The sequence below is a fragment of the Geotrypetes seraphini genome, chromosome 6 (assembly GCF_902459505.1).
Source record: "Geotrypetes seraphini chromosome 6, aGeoSer1.1, whole genome shotgun sequence".
In the NCBI taxonomy this organism is placed as follows: Eukaryota; Metazoa; Chordata; class Amphibia; order Gymnophiona; family Dermophiidae; genus Geotrypetes; species Geotrypetes seraphini.
Window position 1 is genome coordinate 158,124,470 of NC_047089.1, and position 17,979 is coordinate 158,142,448.

Here is a 17,979-nt window from a genome sequence, read left to right on the forward strand (position 1 = left end):
ACCCCTATATTTGATGTAGAAATTGGACAGGATATCAGCAAATTGTACGGAAAATACTACAGGGACATGTTAAACATTGAGTACTATATAGAACAATGCATTTCTTCTTTTCAGCTGCAACACAGTGCTTGTTCTTAACTTCATAATCACACTGCAGTTACTTTTCTTGCACAAAAAGAAATTTCAGCACTAAGAGGCCTACTCAACTAACCCAACTACTATGTGAAATTCTATGATTAGATTGCTTTAACAGCAATATGAGAACAATAAAAACCTGGCAGACAACACAATTTTAAACAAGTTTGAAAGGCTTTTAGAGACATAGTCAAAAAACTTAAGGGCTCCTTTTACTAAGCTGCGCTAGCGGTTGTAGCACATGCTACATTTGTCCTGCGCGCTATACGCTAACGCCTCCATAGAGCTGGCATTAGTATTTTCTATGTAGCATGGGGTGTAGTACACGCAAATCTTCAGCGCGTGCTAAAAACGCTAGCGCACCTTAGTAAAAGGAGCCCTAAATGTCCAACAAACCACCTAAGTCAGTACTTGGACATCCTAATTGATGGGACATTCAAGTGCTGATTTTTGAAACCATTTTCTTAGACATCTAGTGAGATTTTTCATCCACAATATGTCCAGAGTTCAAGAGGCATGTTATGGGCAGGTTTTGAGTGGGCTTTGGGCATGCCAGACTTGGACGTTTTGTGGGGATAATCAAACCTTTCCCAAGACATCCTGGATGTAACTTAGCTGTTTTGGGCTAGACCTCTTTTGGAAGCATCTAAGTGCCAAAAAGGGACCCAAACTGACTAAATGATCACTGGAGGGATCACTGACCCCCTTCCACCCTCCAAAAATATGAATGAAACACTATATATCTGTCTCTAGAACATCAACCTCTGATATGAAAAAGCCTAATAGAGCATCACACAGATGCCTTAAGTAGCTAGGTGGGTGGGCTAGTGGACCATAGAGAGGAGGAGCAAGATACATAAGGCACTCTAACCACATCTATGGTGCTAAATATGAACCCATCAAAACCCACCAAACCCTACTATACTGCCAAATAGGTTCCACCTACATCCATAAGGGCTATTAGGGTGGTAGGTGAGTATAGTAGGTTCTGGGGGAGTTATTCTCACCATAAATTATAAGGGGTATATAATGAAGTATATATCTACTACCCTTTATGTGAAGTTCACAGCTGTGCCCTCTAAGGTGCCCCACTGCTCTGTTGGTCAAAAATGGTGAATAAAATTAGACATTTTGGCGGCCATGATGACCAAGTGGGTGATTTAAAAAAAAAAAAATCATTTGGACGTCCTGTTCAAAAATAGACATTTCTTTGCTTCTGAATTTGGACGTTTAGTGGGAAATGTACAAGTTGGACTTAAACGTCCTTTTCGAAAATGGCCCTCCACACGTTTAATAGATTATAATCCTTCCAATAAAATATTAAAGATACTTGAAGACCTTGCCACTGCCATGACATTGTTCCAAAACCACCAATTTATGAATATACTGTACTTGTGGAGGGGCATAATCAAAAGAAACGTCTAAGTCCAATTTGGACACAGGACGCTAGTCACCCAAAGTTGGCAGCATCAAAATGTCCATTCTCAAAAAGTATGTCCAAATATTTTTTTTCTGAAAATCATCTATCTGTACATCCAGGCATTTGTTCATCCAGACCGCCACTACATCTAACTTTATACCATATTCTTGGCCAAATATTCGTCTAAGTCCCAAATGCCCAGTACAAGACCTTTTGGATGTGGGAGGGACCAGCATTGTGATGGACCGGCCACCCAGACATAGCAAGAGAGCATTGGGCACTGCTGTGAACTTCACAAAAAGGGTGCCACATAAACATCTCACAACTCACATAAACATCTCATAGCCCCCCAAACCTATTATACCTACCTATCTACAACCCCAATAGCCCTTATGGCTGCAGGTAGCACCTATATGGCAGTACAGTAGGGTTTGGGGGGGAGTTTTGGTAGGCTCACATTTTTCACCATGATTGCAGTAGTTAGAGTAGCTTATGGGCCTGGGTCCTCCTCTCTATGGTTCACTAGCCCACCCCCCAGACTACTTAAGCCACCTCTGTGCAGCTCTATTAGGCTTTCCTATGCTAGCTTCTGATGTTCTGGAAGCAGGTATGTAAGTTTTTTATGGAAATGGGGGGGTTTGTACTTTGTCCATGCAGTGATTATCTGGGCACTTTGGATACCTTCTGAGCACTTAGACCTGTTTTTAGATCGTCTAAGTCACAACATATAAGTTTCATCTAAGCAGTCTTGTCAAACTTTCATTTATCCCTGCTGTACAACTAGGTCTAGGTTGGCCCACATCCCGCCCTAACCACTCTTTCAAAAATGCCCCTTTCAACTCTGGGCGCACAGCAGGATTCAGAGGCCTAAAAAGTCTCTGGCTACGTCTAAAAACCGTTTCGATTATCAGCACTCGGACGACCTGTCTTTTAGGTCATACAAGTGCCAACTTGGGTGAGTTTTTAGACATATTTTTCTTTCAATTATGAGCCCCACAATGTTTATCCACCATATTTGTGTTTGTAGAGCATTATTGTTACATGCATTGAAAGACGGATATGATGAAGCCACAGTCTAATTTTCTATGCATGATGCTAGAACAAGGACATACTGGACAAGAAAAATTCTAGGTACAAAATACAAAACACTTCACACAGTATCGGTAAACAGAAATGGAATCAAAACTCCAACATCTAACATTTCATTACAGTGAGGAGCAATCAGTGCATAGGACATGAAGGAAGAAACTGTGATCACCTTAGTCTTGCCTCCTGCAAAATTTTTTTTGAGTGATGTGCTCATCCCAGTGTTCAGCCTGTCTTGGGTTTCCACATGCATGGTCCATTTAAGTCACAGATGGTTTGACCAAAGCTTGGGAAACTAAGATCTTGGAAGTTTTAAATTCAAATTGTTGCATAATTTTCTTGAAGTTCTCTTTTAAAAAAATCTGTGGGAGTACAATTCCTGTCTTATGGAGCATATGGTGGAGGCTTGTCCCCTGGTAGGAAATAGGTTGGTGCATAAAGTGATGGTGCATTGGGTGGAAGGCCATAGTTGGAGCTGGACTGAGATGGGGGCTGAGTATCATCAGATAAGGAGACATCAGTAGAGGATGATGCTGGGAAGTTACTGGCAGGCTGCAATCACAAAAAAAGATGTTTTATTAACTGAACAAATCAACATTAATAAAATGCATTGAGCAGAGAGGCATGCAAAACTTAAATGCCTCAATTCAGCAAAATGTGTAGTTTATAATATACTAGCTGATGCCCCGGCGTTGCACGGGTATTTAATTATAGCAATAACACTGTAAATGGATTCAAATAAAGATACTTTATAGTGGTGAATGAAATTATTTTTTAACAGCTTTATAAAAAGTACAATATTCAAATTATAATGTGAAATATTTGACAAAATGAATACAATACAACTAACACAAAACTTGATTATAAACAACATTTTTAGTTTCACCTCCAGGAGCAAGAACATGTAAATTCTTGGGTGAACCCACCCTTGAGCAAGCAACATAGAGTTGTCCATGGGAAAAACAGGGGGATCTTAAATCCACTCCACAGTATGTAATAGTCTGTCCCTGTGATTTGTTGATTGTGATAGAGAATGCAAGTCTCACTGGAATTTGCAATCTCTTAAACTGAAAAGGAAGATATGTTGGAATAAGTGGCATCCAAAAGTTTCAGTATTGATTTAAACAACTCAATATGTGGAAACTCAGGTTGAAAAGAAACTCCATGCAGTTTTTTCCCGGTTCAGAATGGAACCTGTGTTCCTAGTTCAGCATATGTGAGTACTCATGTAATGTAATAACATTATGAACTGGGGTGCATGAAGGAAACAGTTACAAACACAGTTAGAACATACAAACTCTATATGTATGGTGTCCGTGGTAGAATAGAAACGATGTCCCTAGTGGTTATAGTGTCATAGAAAGTGTTTTATAGTTGGAATTACTGTGAGAATGGCAGCTTTTTACATCCTTTCCATTGACATGAATGGGTGAAATCTCATTTTCTGTTTGTAGCTCCGCCCATGTGTGCAGGTGGGCCGCGAGACCCCCAGAACATATCACCCCAGGTAGTGAGGGATCTGCATACCAAGTTTCGTTCAATTCGGTCAAGCCGTATTTGAAGTACTGTGAGAATGGCAGCTTTATACAATTTTACCATTGATATGAATGGGTGAAATCTGATTTTATGTTTGTAGCTCTGCCCACGTGTGCAGGTGGGCCGCGAGACCCCCAGAACATATCACCCCAGGTAGTGAGGGATCGGCATACCAAGTTTCGTTCAAAGCGGTCAAGCCGGTTTTGAATTACTGTGAGAATGGCAGCTTTTTACATTTTTACCATTGACATGAATGGGTGAAATCTGATTTTATGTTTGTAGCTCCGCCCACGTGTGCAGGTGGGCCGCGAGACCCCCAGAACATATCACCCCAGGTAGTGAGGGATCGGCATACCAAGTTTCGTTCAAAGCGGTCAAGCCGGTTTTGAATTACTGTGAGAATGGCAGCTTTTTACATTTTTTCCATTGACATGAATGGGTGAAATCTGATTTTCTGTTTGTAGCTCTGCCCACGTGTGCAGGAGGGCCACGAGACCCCCAGAACATATCACCCCAGGTAGTGAGGGATCTGCATACCAAGTTTCGTTCAAATCGGTCAAGCCGTTTTTGCGTGATCGCGGCACATACACACACATACACATACATACATACACACATACATACCTCCGATTTTATATATATAAATAGATTTTGTACAATAGTGTATCTCTACAGGGCAGAAGCAATTATACCTTGAGTTACCTCAAACATGTGGTTTGCTGCGCTTGCACCATGAGAAAAATACAGCAGATTGTATGTCACTACCCATTTTATGCATCTTCAAAATATTCCAGAATACATCTCTGTACATGCACAAGTGTTTTTGGGGATCATTCAGATCAACATTTCCATATTTTACGCATGCTTTAGTCAGAGAAATATCCATAGAATCAGTATTCGACTGAATGGTCTGGATTCAATAATATTAATGGTAATTGTATGATATTGAAAAGGACGCCTCAGCCCCACCACTCCACCGCAAAAAAGTCTCTCAAATCGCGGGAAGCATAGTGTGGTGCTTCATCATTGGCTGTCACTTCACACTTGTTATTAACTCAATACTTTTTATTTGTTTTTCTATAGTTTTACTACTTATGTCATAAATATATTATAGTTATAATGCATTTGTTGCTGATAAACCAACTTAACATGGTACTTATCTCAGCCAACCCTGGGGAGTCAGACCCGACATGTTTCGCACAAGAATTGTGCTTTCTCAATGGTCTCCCTAGAAAAATATGTAAAAAAACGGAGTCATAAACGTACAATTGCGTATAGTCTCCATCCTATCCCAGATTATAACATTAAAACCTAAATTGATCAAAGAGTGCCTCACCGAGGTCGCCGCCGTCATCCGACTCCAAAACTTCAAAGAGCATAAGATGGCGCCGGCGTCCTCGGAACTAAATTTAAATACTTCCCTCTCACTTCAAAGTTCACGCCCCCCTGCAGCTTATTGGCCGAACTATTAAGGAGTTCATGACACAGAATTCCATTCGATCATGTTATTTAACCCTCTGGGTTCCACTGTGTCTACCTTGAAAATATACCTCTGCTCCTCTTCATTTAACTGTCTGAGACAGTTAAATATTAATTACCATTAATATTATTTAACTGTCTGAGACAGTTAAATGAAGAGGAGCAGAGGTATATTTTCAAGGTAGACACAGTGGAACCCAGAGGGTTAAATAGCATGATCGAATGGAATTCTGTGTCATGAACTCCTTAATAGTTCGGCCAATAAGCTGCAGGGGGGCGTGAACTTTGAAGTGAGAGGGAAGTATTTAAATTTAGTTCCGAGGACGCCGGCGCCATCTTATGCTCTTTGAAGTTTTGGAGTCGGATGACGGTGGCGACCTCGGTGAGGCACTCTTTGATCAATTTAGGTTTTAATGTTATAATCTGGGATAGGATGGAGACTATACGCAATTGTACGTTTATGACTCCGTTTTTTTACATATTTTTCTAGGGAGACCCTTGAGAAAGCACAATTCTTGTGCGAAACATGTCGGGTCTGACTCCCCAGGGTTGGCTGAGATAAGTACCATGTTAAGTTGGTTTATCAGCAACAAATGCATTATAACTATAATATATTTATGACATAAGTAGTAAAACTATAGAAAAACAAATAAAAAGTATTGAGTTAATAACAAGTGTGAAGTGACAGCCAATGATGAAGCACCACACTATGCTTCCCGCGATTTGAGAGACTTTTTTGCGGTGGAGTGGTGGGGCTGAGGCGTCCTTTTCAATATTATACAATTACCATTAATATTATTGAATCCAGACCATTCAGTCGAATACTGATTCTATGGACATTTATAGTGGCTGGATTATCATTATATGACAAGTGGCCAATTTATGAGTAGCTTTTAGTCAGAGAAATAAGCACATTTTGTATCCCAGCTAATGCTAGTCTTGGTAGACACACATACATAATGGATTAATTTTTGCAATTATTATTGGCAGTGCTAAAATAGTGTATTATAGTGTATTTTTAGTGCTGCTTTAATATTCTTGTACAATACTTTTTAGAGTGTAAAAATAAAGAAGATCATTCCTGAGAGCAGGAGGTGTAAAGAAAAATGTACTAAGAACAGCCTTACTGGGTCAGACCAATGGTCCATCAAGCCCAGTAGCCTGTTCTCATGGTGGCTAAACCAGGTCACTAGTACCTGGCCAAAACCCAAGGTGTAGCAATATTCCATGCTACCAATACAGGGCAAGCAGTGACTTCTCCTGTGTCTTTCTCAGTATCAGACTATGGACTTTTCCTCCAGGAACTTGTCCAAACCTTTCTTAAAACCAGCTACGCTATCCGCTCTTACCACATCCTCTAGCAACGCGTTCCAGAGCTTAACTAATCTCTGAGTGAAAATAAATTTCCTGCTATTGGTTTTTAAAATATTTCCCTGTAACTTCATTGAGTGTTCCCTAGTCTTTGTAATTTTTGACGGAGCAAAAAATCGATCCACTTGTACCCGTTCTACTCCATTCAGGATTTTGTAGACTTCAATCATATCTTCCCTCAGCCGTCTCATTTCCAAGCTGAAGCGCCCTAACTGTTTTAGTCTTTCCTCAGACGAGAGGAGTTTCATCCCCTTTACCATCTTGGTCGCTGTTCATTGAACCTTTTCCAGTGCCACACATGAGAGGGGCACAAAAGACCCAGCACATATCCAGAAGAACAGTATAGTATAAGAAGCAAAGAAGTAAGAACTCCTGCGCACGGAAGAAGAACGGGACTTGGGGGAAATCTGGACATCTGCTTAACCCTACTTGAAAACCCTGGCCTACATTTCCAGTACCTACTTTTCCTGAAGCCGTGATTCTATAAACACTGCCATCATGTGATTGACACACGATTGACGGCCATTTTTAAGCTGGCTGCTGCCAACAGTGCTGTTTATAGAATCTGGAAACTTACATATATCACTTAAAAGTACACACTTTCTGTGCATGTACTTTTTCATGTGTACCCCCCATGCAGTTTATATGAACCTTTCTTACATGTAAAACATGCCTTACAATGTAGAAAATGTGTTATAAAATTACTTCTGCCGTGTCTGTTTTACCTTAAAAAGTCATTGTGGACATTACTTACCCTCTCTTTCACTAAGGCGCGCTAGCTGATTTAGTGCGTGCTACATGCTAACGCGTCCATAGAATATAAGGGACGCATTAGCATTTAGCGTGCGTTAAATCGGCTAGCGCGCCTTAGTAAAAGAACTCCTTAATTAGGTTTAAAACTCCTTTGCCTAATTGTGTTTGTAATTGTACTACTTGTATAAACCAGTGTTTCCCAAGTCGGTCCTAGCATATCCCCTTGCCAGTCAGGTTTTTAGGATATCCACATTAAATATATGCAAATCAACGTCATGCATATTCATTGTGGATATCTTGAAAACCTAATAGGCAAGGTGGCACTCCAGGACTAGGGTTACTAGATGTCCTGTTTTACTGGATATGTCCTCTTTTTCGAGGACATGTCTTTTCAATAACCAGCACTTTGGGTTTTGAAAAGCTTCTAGCAACGAGAGACAGTGGGACAGCATCTACCCGTGCGTGAATGCAACACAGTGACAGGTTGAGGGGGCAGGGGCTGGGGGGCAGAATGGGGCATGACTCGGGCGGAACTAGGCATGGCTGAGCAGAATGGGGCGGGCCTGGAGGCAGGGCCATGGGTCTGGATTTTCGTTCCCGAAAATCTGGTAACCCTATCCAAGATTGACTTGGGAAACACTGCTGTAAACCACTGTGATAAGTTCCCCATGTGGTGGTTTATCAAATAAACTACAGGCAGTCCCCGGGTTAAGAACGAGTTGCGTTTTTAAAGCTGTTCTTAAGTCAGATTTGTATGTAACTCAGAACCTGAAGATTTTAAGATTCTTGCTGCTTACCTCTGCTCCCGTCTGACATAAGGGCCAACTGTCCCTACTGCTGTTCCCTCTAACGTACAGCAAGCACAACCACACACTGTTCTTAATGTGGCCATGTATCATTACTGAATCTGCTGCAGGAGAAGTGTAGGAGTCTATGCCACTAGAAATACTGCTCAATGAAATCAAATGAAGCTGGCTGGGAGGTGTTACCTCATGCTCACTACAGTCCAGACATGAGACCACCAGACTTTGACCTTTTTCATAAGTTGAAACAACCTATGCGTGAACATCATTTTGTATCTCTGGAAGAGCTTTTTTCCGCTAGTACCCGAGCCATTCAGCAACTGAACTAAAACGGTGTCTTGGATGGAATAATGAAGCTTCCCGGACGTTGGGACTTGGTCATTGCAAAGCAGGGAGACTATTATGAAGGATTGTAAAGAAATACTTGAAAATAAAACATGTAAATTTAAAAAAAAAGAAATAGTGTGCATTATTTATGAAATGACCCTTGTATGATAAGCAGTCTTTCTTTCATATCCTTCCAGACCCGACACAGTCCATGTTTCGGCTTCAAAGAGCATGCCTGCCTCAGAGGTATAGATGATGATCTAGTAGATGGCGCTGGAACACATCATCTGAAGGAAAAATGCTGTATAGCTCAATCTAAAATACTGGTTTAAAATGCTGGTAAAAATACCATATCTACTGGATCATCATCTATACCCCTGAGGCAGGCTTCCTCTTCTAAGCTGAAACACAGACCCTGTTGGGTCTGGAAGGATATGAAAGAAAAACTGATTATCATATCAGTTCTATATCTCAATAGATGACTGTAGTCAATAACTCGATTTTATCTCAGGTTGATGTGTACAGTTAACTCCCCATTCTTCTCTTTGCTATATTTGTCGTAGGGTTGTTTGCCTTGTTCTTTTGGATTGTAAGATGAAAACAATCATACCTCTATGGACTCGTGATGGGAGGGAAATGTCAGAACAAAGGAGAAATCTTGACAAAAACTGCAGTTTCCATGTACATGTTTGTGAGTGTTTGCTCAACACTGATCTGACAGCTGTTGTAATAAACCACAAACTTCCTGCTCTTGCACTTTAGCTGTCTCGGATCTTTTACAATATTTAGAAGAAGAAAAAATCTGAAAACACAGCTATTTTTAGATTGGAAGTATTAGTAAACTGGAAATGATGACAGCATGACAGGTTTTTTTATACTTTTCACCTTCAGAAATAAGTGCACAATTGGGATAGACAATGAGAGAGCAAGGAGGCGCCTACTTAGACATTATCCCCCAGATGCTATAAAGGTCGCGCAAATTTGTGTGTCAAAATTTGAGCAAGATCCCAAGATGCACACAATTGATTAATGAGCTAATTAATGGCAAAAAATGAGCTCTTAACAATCATTTTATTGATGTTAATTGGCACCAATTAGGATTTGCTTGTGCATCCGGCTGTGTGCTATGGTTCATAGTCTAAAACGCGCGAGGACAAAGGTGCGCCGACAACCGAGCGCAGACAACTGAGCGCAGGACTTCATCGCGCCGAAGAAAAAATGTATTTTAAAGGGCTCCAACGAGGGGTGTTGGTAGGGAACCCCCCCCACTTTACTTAATAGAGATTGCGCTGGCATTGTGGGGGGCTTGGGGGGTTGTAACCCCCCTCATTATATTGGAAACTTAACTTTTTCCCTGTTTTTTAGGGAAAAAGTTAAGTTTTCAGTATAATGTGGGGGGTTACATCCCCCCCACACAACCCCCCCCAACATGGCAGCGTGAGGCAGCGTGATCCCTATTAAGTAGAGGGGGGTTCCCCCCACGCCCCCCGTCAGAGCCCTTTAAAATACGGGCTTTCTTCGGCGCGATTAAGCCCTGTGCTCAGTTGTCCGCGCTCGGTTGTCGGCGCACCTTTGTCCTTGCGCGCTTTTGACCCGTCACCGTGTGCTATTCTATAACACTGGACACCTAAATCCAATAGTGTGCACCCCAAAAAGGGGTGTGGCCATGGGAGGGACATTCCATGCAGTGTTCTAGAATACAGGGGATGCACGCAAAAATTGAGTGCCATGAATTACACCTAATTTCAGCAGGTGTAAAATCCTAGTGCCCAAATTTTGGTATGCGCTATTCTATAAAGGGCACACAGCCTGGAGTATCCTTTACAGAATAGCACTGAGCATTGATTTTTTTTTTTTTCCAGTACTGATCGTTGAGTGCCATTTATTGAATCTGACCCTATGGTGTCAATATTCAAAGGGCTTCACCGGGCAGGAGAAGCACCTGCCAAGTTAAACCCTGCTGAACTGAGCAGCTGCAAATATATAGTAGCACTTAGCCAGGTAGTATAGCTGAGTATCTCTACTAACTGGATAGGTTAGGGGCAGTCCAGAGGAGGAGTGTAAGCGGAGTCAGAACGTAGCTAGTTAGCAGCGATATTCCGTCTGCTAACTAGCTATGTAAGTGCATACGGTTAGGGCAGCAAAAGTACTAACAGTTAACAGTCTGAATCTATGTATACTTGTGAACTCTATGCACACTCTACTCAAGTTCTACCCTTGGACATGCCTACCGTGAAAGTACATAAGAGTTGCCATACTGTGACAAACCAAAGGTCTTTCAAGCCCAGTATTCTATTTCCGACAGTGGCCAACCCAAGTCCCAAGTATCTAGCTAGATCCCAAGTAATAAATGAGCCATCATATCATTGCTTTACATTAGTATTTATGGATCACTAATATGCCTCAGAAGGAGTTCAATATGATTTACAATTTAGAAGAGTCTGGCTATATCCAGGGATTGCATTATTTCATTAGGGTTCATGATACAGATAATTTGGTTTGTGTTTATGTAGGCGTATAATTATGGCACATGGTTTGGAAAGAAGTTTGGCTCTATCTTGATATTAAGGATTCTGCTATGGGTATCACTTTCCCATTTTGTAGGGAGCTTGGTCATCTATCAAGATAAGAAACATGACTTGTGTCATGCTGGTTGGTATGTTATAAGAACCCATTCACACATGTAAATCATATTTTACCCGTAAAACTGGTTTATAAAATTATCCTCCACATGTTAGAAAGGTGAATTATGATTTTTTTGAAGATTATATATCCTTGGATATTCATATTTATTGATGCTATGCACCCTTCCTTGAATCTCACAACAGGAAAAAGCAGGAAACGAATGCCATTTTAAATTAAATTTGAACACGTTACTTGAGAAAATTAATGCTTAAACTCCCATTAACTGTATTTCAAATAAACAGAACACATTCAGCATTATGGAAAATAGTTAGGATTTTTTTCTTTTACACAGGAAAATTATTTTCTACCACTGGGTTTAGCTCTTCTTGTTGCCTGATGCAACCCTACTCAATATTACTTTACATCACAAAAGGGTCCTTTTACTAGGCTGTGCTAGGCTCTAACATGCGTTTAATGCAGCTTAAAATGAAGCACAGTGGGGCGCATTCAGGCATCATGTGGTAACTCCTGGGGAGAGGGGGCATATCAAGGGGGCAGCGATTGGGTATTCATGTACAATTAGTTTAGATACATTACCAAATGCTAATTGGTTAGCATAGAGATAGCCCTTAAAATATGGCAGTAGGTGCTCATGTGGTAATCTTTTTTAATGGCTATGTATTAATGACAATATTAGCACATGATCATTAATACATAAAAAAAATAGTTACAATAGAAATGGCTTTAGCGTGCAAGAAAACCCCATGTAAGGCCACGCCAAGGCCACTGTTAACCGCAACTTAGTAAAAGAACCTCATAATTAGTTAATGAAATCACACAATATTCTCCTAAGAGTGACAAATGAAAGTGCCCATACATATTTATTATCCTGTAATCCAATCAGATCAGTAAAACAGCTCTTTCTTAAAATGAATCCAACAGTCCATTGCTATAACGTCAAATAATATCTTCTTTTAGTTTTTGCATCTTGCAAATACCCTGATTAGTGACCTATATAAAAAGACTTCCTGAATTAACCGAAATAATAGCAAGTGTGAAATTTCTTCTCTTGCAAAGCACCTATTCCCAACTGTTTTATTATTTGTTATTATGGTAATCAAAGCAGAAGTACCTTCTGCTTGTAGCAAAATATAATAATTGGACAATAGAACAATAATTGGGAGAACATACCTACTTCAGAAGTGAGGCCTGCTTTACAGGAGCATCCTGGGCCAGAATCTCACCCTATGTGACATGCCCCCTAGTGACTCCATCTCGCCCAATGCACCATGAGTAATAAAGGGGAGACAATGGATGGGGAGTGATATTTGCATCCCCATCCTGTGCTACCACACCATTTGCACAGTCCTCAGGATGACCCTACTGCCTTATGTGACTCATAGGGGATCCACACTGCTCTGTGATTTTAAAACAAACTAATTGGGTCAAGCTGAAAGAATGAGATGCTCAAATAGATTTTTTCCACTGAGCAGAGTTATTCCCTAATTCATGTTTCTAGATGTTTTACATTTCAATGGTATTTGACTTACAAGAGTCTCCTGAGAACTTGTAGAACAATGAGGCCCGAAGGCTGACTTGGTTTGCCTGTGTACAAAGTGACAAAACATTGGGAGGAGGGGAAATGCCCACAAAGAAGGCTTTTCAGGATACAATGTCTAAGCTGCAGCCACTGGCAAAACTGAACTAGAAGACCAGCAGTGTCAACTAATCTATTAAAAGGAAGCAGTTCTGATCTCATACTTACATTGCCCAACACCCAGATACCACAAATAAGCCAGCTAATGGGTTTCTTGGCAATCAGAAATGTAAAATTGTAACAGACTGAAAGGAAAGTGGAATTTGCCCATTTTATTTCTTCTAATGAATCCCAACTAAAGAAAGGAATAGAATGATAAAATAAAGCATAGGATACTCCTTAAATCGCTTGGAAACCTTGACTAGTTCATTAGCTCATCCAGTGGTAAGGGAGCAGTCAGTGCCTTCTCTACGGCCAATCATCTTGGAAAACTTTAACCAGAAGGATTATGTAACCACAGGGCCCCCTTGTCAAAATTGGTTCATAGTCATTCGCGCATGGGACTTCGGCGCACCAACAATGCAGCGCAGACAAATCGGCGCAAGACCCCAGCGCGCCGCCTAAAAAGTTACTTTTAAAGAGCTCCAATGCGGGGCTCCAGTTTACTTCATACACTTCGTGCTGCCGTTGGGGGGGGGGGGGGTTGGGGGGTTGGAACCCTCCATTATAGAGTAAACTTAACTTTTTCCCGATTTTTTAGGAAAAAGTTAAGTTTTCTCTATAATGTGGGGAGTTGTACCCCCACACCCCCCTCCAATGGCAGCATGAAGATTATGAAGTAAAGTGGGGGGTACCCCCCCATGCCCCCCTTCGGAGCTCTTTAAAAGTAACTTTTTAGGTGGCGCACTGGGGTCTTACGCCGAATTGTCTGCGCTGCAATGTTGGCGCGCCGAAGTCTCACGCACTTTTGTCCCATCACCGTAGGAACCTATTCATGAGCCTATCAAGGTGCTGGTAAAAGCCACAACAGAAGAGGACAGGGATCATGAGGACATAATTTACTAAGGGGGCAAGCACCATTTTTATTGTCTACTCTTTCCCACCTCATGCGATACAAAGGGGACCACTGGTGCATTAATTGAATGGAATATCGAATCATCAGTTTAGAGGGAAAGTTATCAACGTGGGCTACTATTAAGACAAGGTGTTTGACTACAAGTCATCCTATTTTAGCTTAGGGTCCCATTTTATGCAATGAGACCTTGTAGCAAAATACCACAATTTATAGTAAAATAGCCCATCTTACTGGTCAGCCATATTGTTAACGTCTCCCCTTACACTTAATTTGACAAAAGCTGCTAAATGTCCCAGTGAATCTAGACCCTAAGACATCTCATGCCAGACTGTACCCAGTTAAAGTCATAGGGGTCAGCATCAGAGCTGTAGCTATAAACATTCAATGGCATTACTGCAGACTTGGGTAGCAAAATATAATAAAAATGTTTGTATAGTCTCTGTTTTAAAAAAACAGACAGGAAGGCTAAGCCAGCAGTTAGCTAATTTCCTACTAAATAGCAGAGAGAAGACTGCAACATCTCTGTTCTGTCCTGCAGAGCTTCTAATTCAATTGTCAGGATTCTGCTTCGTAAATTAGGTCTTTGCTTCAGAAGCTCTGGATCAACAGGAACACTTGAAAGCCTGCCACAAATGCATTGCTAGTCTAACAGATATGTTTTAAAATGTTTAGTCCTATGGTATACTACTTTATAAGGCTGGTCTGGTAAAGTGGTGTAGAAATTGTTTTTATGTGTGTATTATTGCAACTGTTTGGAACTCAGTTCCTACAATGGATAATGAGACAGTCTATACTTAACATGATGTAGCTTTAATCATGATTGTTTGGATTATAACTACTCACCTTCATATCAGTTCACACAAATTTAGTTGAGTACCCATTTTTAAAGATCAACATATTCTTATTGTGGCGGTTTGAGCTATTAACATGTGTTATTTCTTTCTTTATTTGATTTCATAGTTTATCTATATACTATTTTTAATTTCTTATGCCCCAAACAATGTTTTCACAAATTCTTATATGTAAGATCATTAATTAATTAATTTTTTAATTAATATTTAATTTTTTCTTTTCCTTCTTTTGTTTTCTTTTTCTTTTCTTTTCTTCTTTTTTTTTCTTTTCATATCTATCTCTCTTTTCTTCTTTTTTTCCTCCAAAGCTTTGCCATTACAGTACAAGGGGGCACTCGGAGAAATTAAAAGGGGACAGGTTTAGAACAAACGCTAGGAAGTTCTTTTTTACCCAGAGGGTGGTGGACACATGGAACACGCTTCCGGAGGCCATGATAGGCCAGAGCACGTTACAGGGCTTCAAAGAAGGTTTAGATAGGTTCCTAGAGGATAAAGGGATTGAGGGGTACAATAGGAGTTGAGCTAGGTTATAGGAATAGTCAGGGACCACTACACAGGTGATAGGCCTGAGGGGCCGCCACGGGAGCGGACCGCTGAGCGGGATGGACCTCTGGTCTGACCCAGTGGAGGCAAATTCTTATGTTCTTATGCATTGAGGTTTTCTTGGAAATTGCATGAACAAATTAAACACAAGGTATGACAACAATGTGATACATATTTTATTTAGCATAGTTGAACAATCCATTGATGGTTTTAGATATTTAAAATCAAATCATTTTTAATATATGTTTTTTATTATTTGTAATGTACTATAAAATGGTCATTGTTTTTAATGGAATTTTTATGTTTATTGATGTAATAAAGTTTTTTGTCATTTTCAACATGGGCAGTTGGGGCTATATATATTGCATTTGTAGTTATTTAGGAAATTTCGATTTTATTCATGAATCTATTATGTTCTTAAATAGCATGAGGGTTCAATGTTGTAATTTAAGTTTTTAGATAATAATTTTATTAGGTCAGTTGGTTTTTATGAGATTCATTCATTGTTATTGTGAATATTTATTACTACACATTTACACAATGAATTATAACTTTTTTTGATGTATTTTATATGGTCCATTTATACATTTTAATCTTTGTTCTTCTCTTCTTTTTTATGGATTTTTTATGAATGTTAAGATGATTGTACACTTTCATTTTTAACTATTTATATGTTATATTTAGAATCCTGAGGCAGGCCCTTATGGGCCGAAACACGATCGAGTCGAGTCTGTTCACCAATAAAGAGACTGAACACCAATTGGTCACCTTTGTTGTTGCGATTGCTGCTACACTTCTTTATAAGGCTGGTCTGGTAAAGTGGTGTAGAAATTGTTTTTAAAATGTTATCGTGTCAGTTTTCAACTGGAATGCCCAGCGATGTCCCTGTATTTGCTAAAATACACATGTAGCTTAGAAGTATTTTCAGTGATGCATGTACTTTGCGTTGCTGAAAATATGTCTAGAAGCCTCAAGAATACTTGAGCATTTACTCTAGACATAAAGGCACAGAATATCAACCTACTGTACATGCATGAGATCTATTAGCATACAATGAAAGCAGTGCATGCAAATAGATCTCATGCATATTCATTGGGAAAATCCTAAAAACCCGACTGGATTGTGGCCCTCAAGGAGGGACTTTGACACCCCTGATCTAGGGTATATGCCTACCTGGAGCTGCCCCCAGAATACCTCATCTCTGCCCTTATTTCTGCATGTATAAAGTTATATATGAACTTGAGAGCATGTATACTTTCATATGTATATTTGCACTGATAATGAAACAAAACTGGCACGTAGAAATCTGTCACAGTGCTGAATGTCTAAATGCTGTTTGAATATTGACCCCAAAATATATTTTAAAAATATTATCTACAGCTTATATGTTGCACTTTACCTGTGGCATAAAAAACACAATGGAGGATCACCACACAGAGGAACAACTGCTCCTAATCTGACCTGTCAGTACTGTAGAGCCATGCAGGATGGACCTACCAGCCAGTAAGTGGCAGAAAAAGGTGGGGATATCTCCCTCTATGATTTGAAGGGAAGAATAAAAGGACTTATATGTAGGAACCTGAAGTCTTTCTTTCAAGAAGTCTGGGGGACAGAAGTAGTTGTTGGAGTCCAGTGTTTACAAGTATATGCTTGTTTTAACCCACTGGAAAATATTTTGCTCTTATTAGGAGGACCAGTGTTTTAATATTTGGTGTATTTTTATATGGATCTGTTTGAGCTTCCATAAGTGTTTTGTTTTGTTTTTTTAAATTTGTATAGTGGTTTGACTCTTGAGGCAGCGCTGAAACTCAGAGCTGTGTAGGGTCCTCTGAATCTCAAATTTGTGCAATAAACGATACTTCTACTTTGTGCATTCTCCTGCTTATTGGAAGTTCTATTCCTTTTTGCCATTTCTCACATCATGGGGCTTTTTTCTCCAGACTTTGCTTCTGGATACCCAAATACAGTGGTGCCTCGCATAACGAACGCCTCGCACAGCGAACGCTTCACACAACGAACTTTATGTCTTGCTCCCTACAACGAACTTCGTTTCACACAACGAAGTCGCCCGAGCTGCATCCGCGCCTACTGCTGATGCGTTGGGGGGGGCGGATCTGCGCTTGCTTCGCGCAGCGCCCGGGTGCTGCACGCGCTGTCCGGCGGAAGAAAGGCGAGCGAGAGGGGGAAGACGGAACACCAGGAGGCGGGCAGAGTGCGAGAGGGGGGGAGGGCCAAGCGACAGAAGAGTGAAGGTCGGGCCGGGGCCTCGCGAAGCCCTCCTTCCCCCCCTCTCTGCTCCACAAAAACAAACCAGGACGGTTTCTCTGCTCGTCGCCTCTTCTTCCCTAGGTTTCGGTTCCCCCTTTTCTTTTTTTTTTCTTTTAGTTATTATGTAAATTAAGTCAACGTTTACTCTTTTGCTCGTGACAAAGGACGCG

General features: G+C 40.5%; 1 protein-coding gene across 1 annotated transcript in view; it reads right to left on the minus strand.

The window, feature by feature from the left end:
• Positions 1–2,868: 2,868 nt before the first annotated feature.
• The window catches only part of TMEM255B (transmembrane protein 255B), a 257,249-nt gene continuing 242,138 nt past the window's right edge, over positions 2,869–17,979 (minus strand). Inside the window, exon 9 of the mRNA XM_033950614.1 lies at positions 2,869–3,193. Within this exon, the coding sequence (XP_033806505.1) occupies positions 3,026–3,193 (168 nt within the window). The 3' untranslated portion in view covers positions 2,869–3,025. The remainder of the gene's footprint in view (positions 3,194–17,979) is intronic.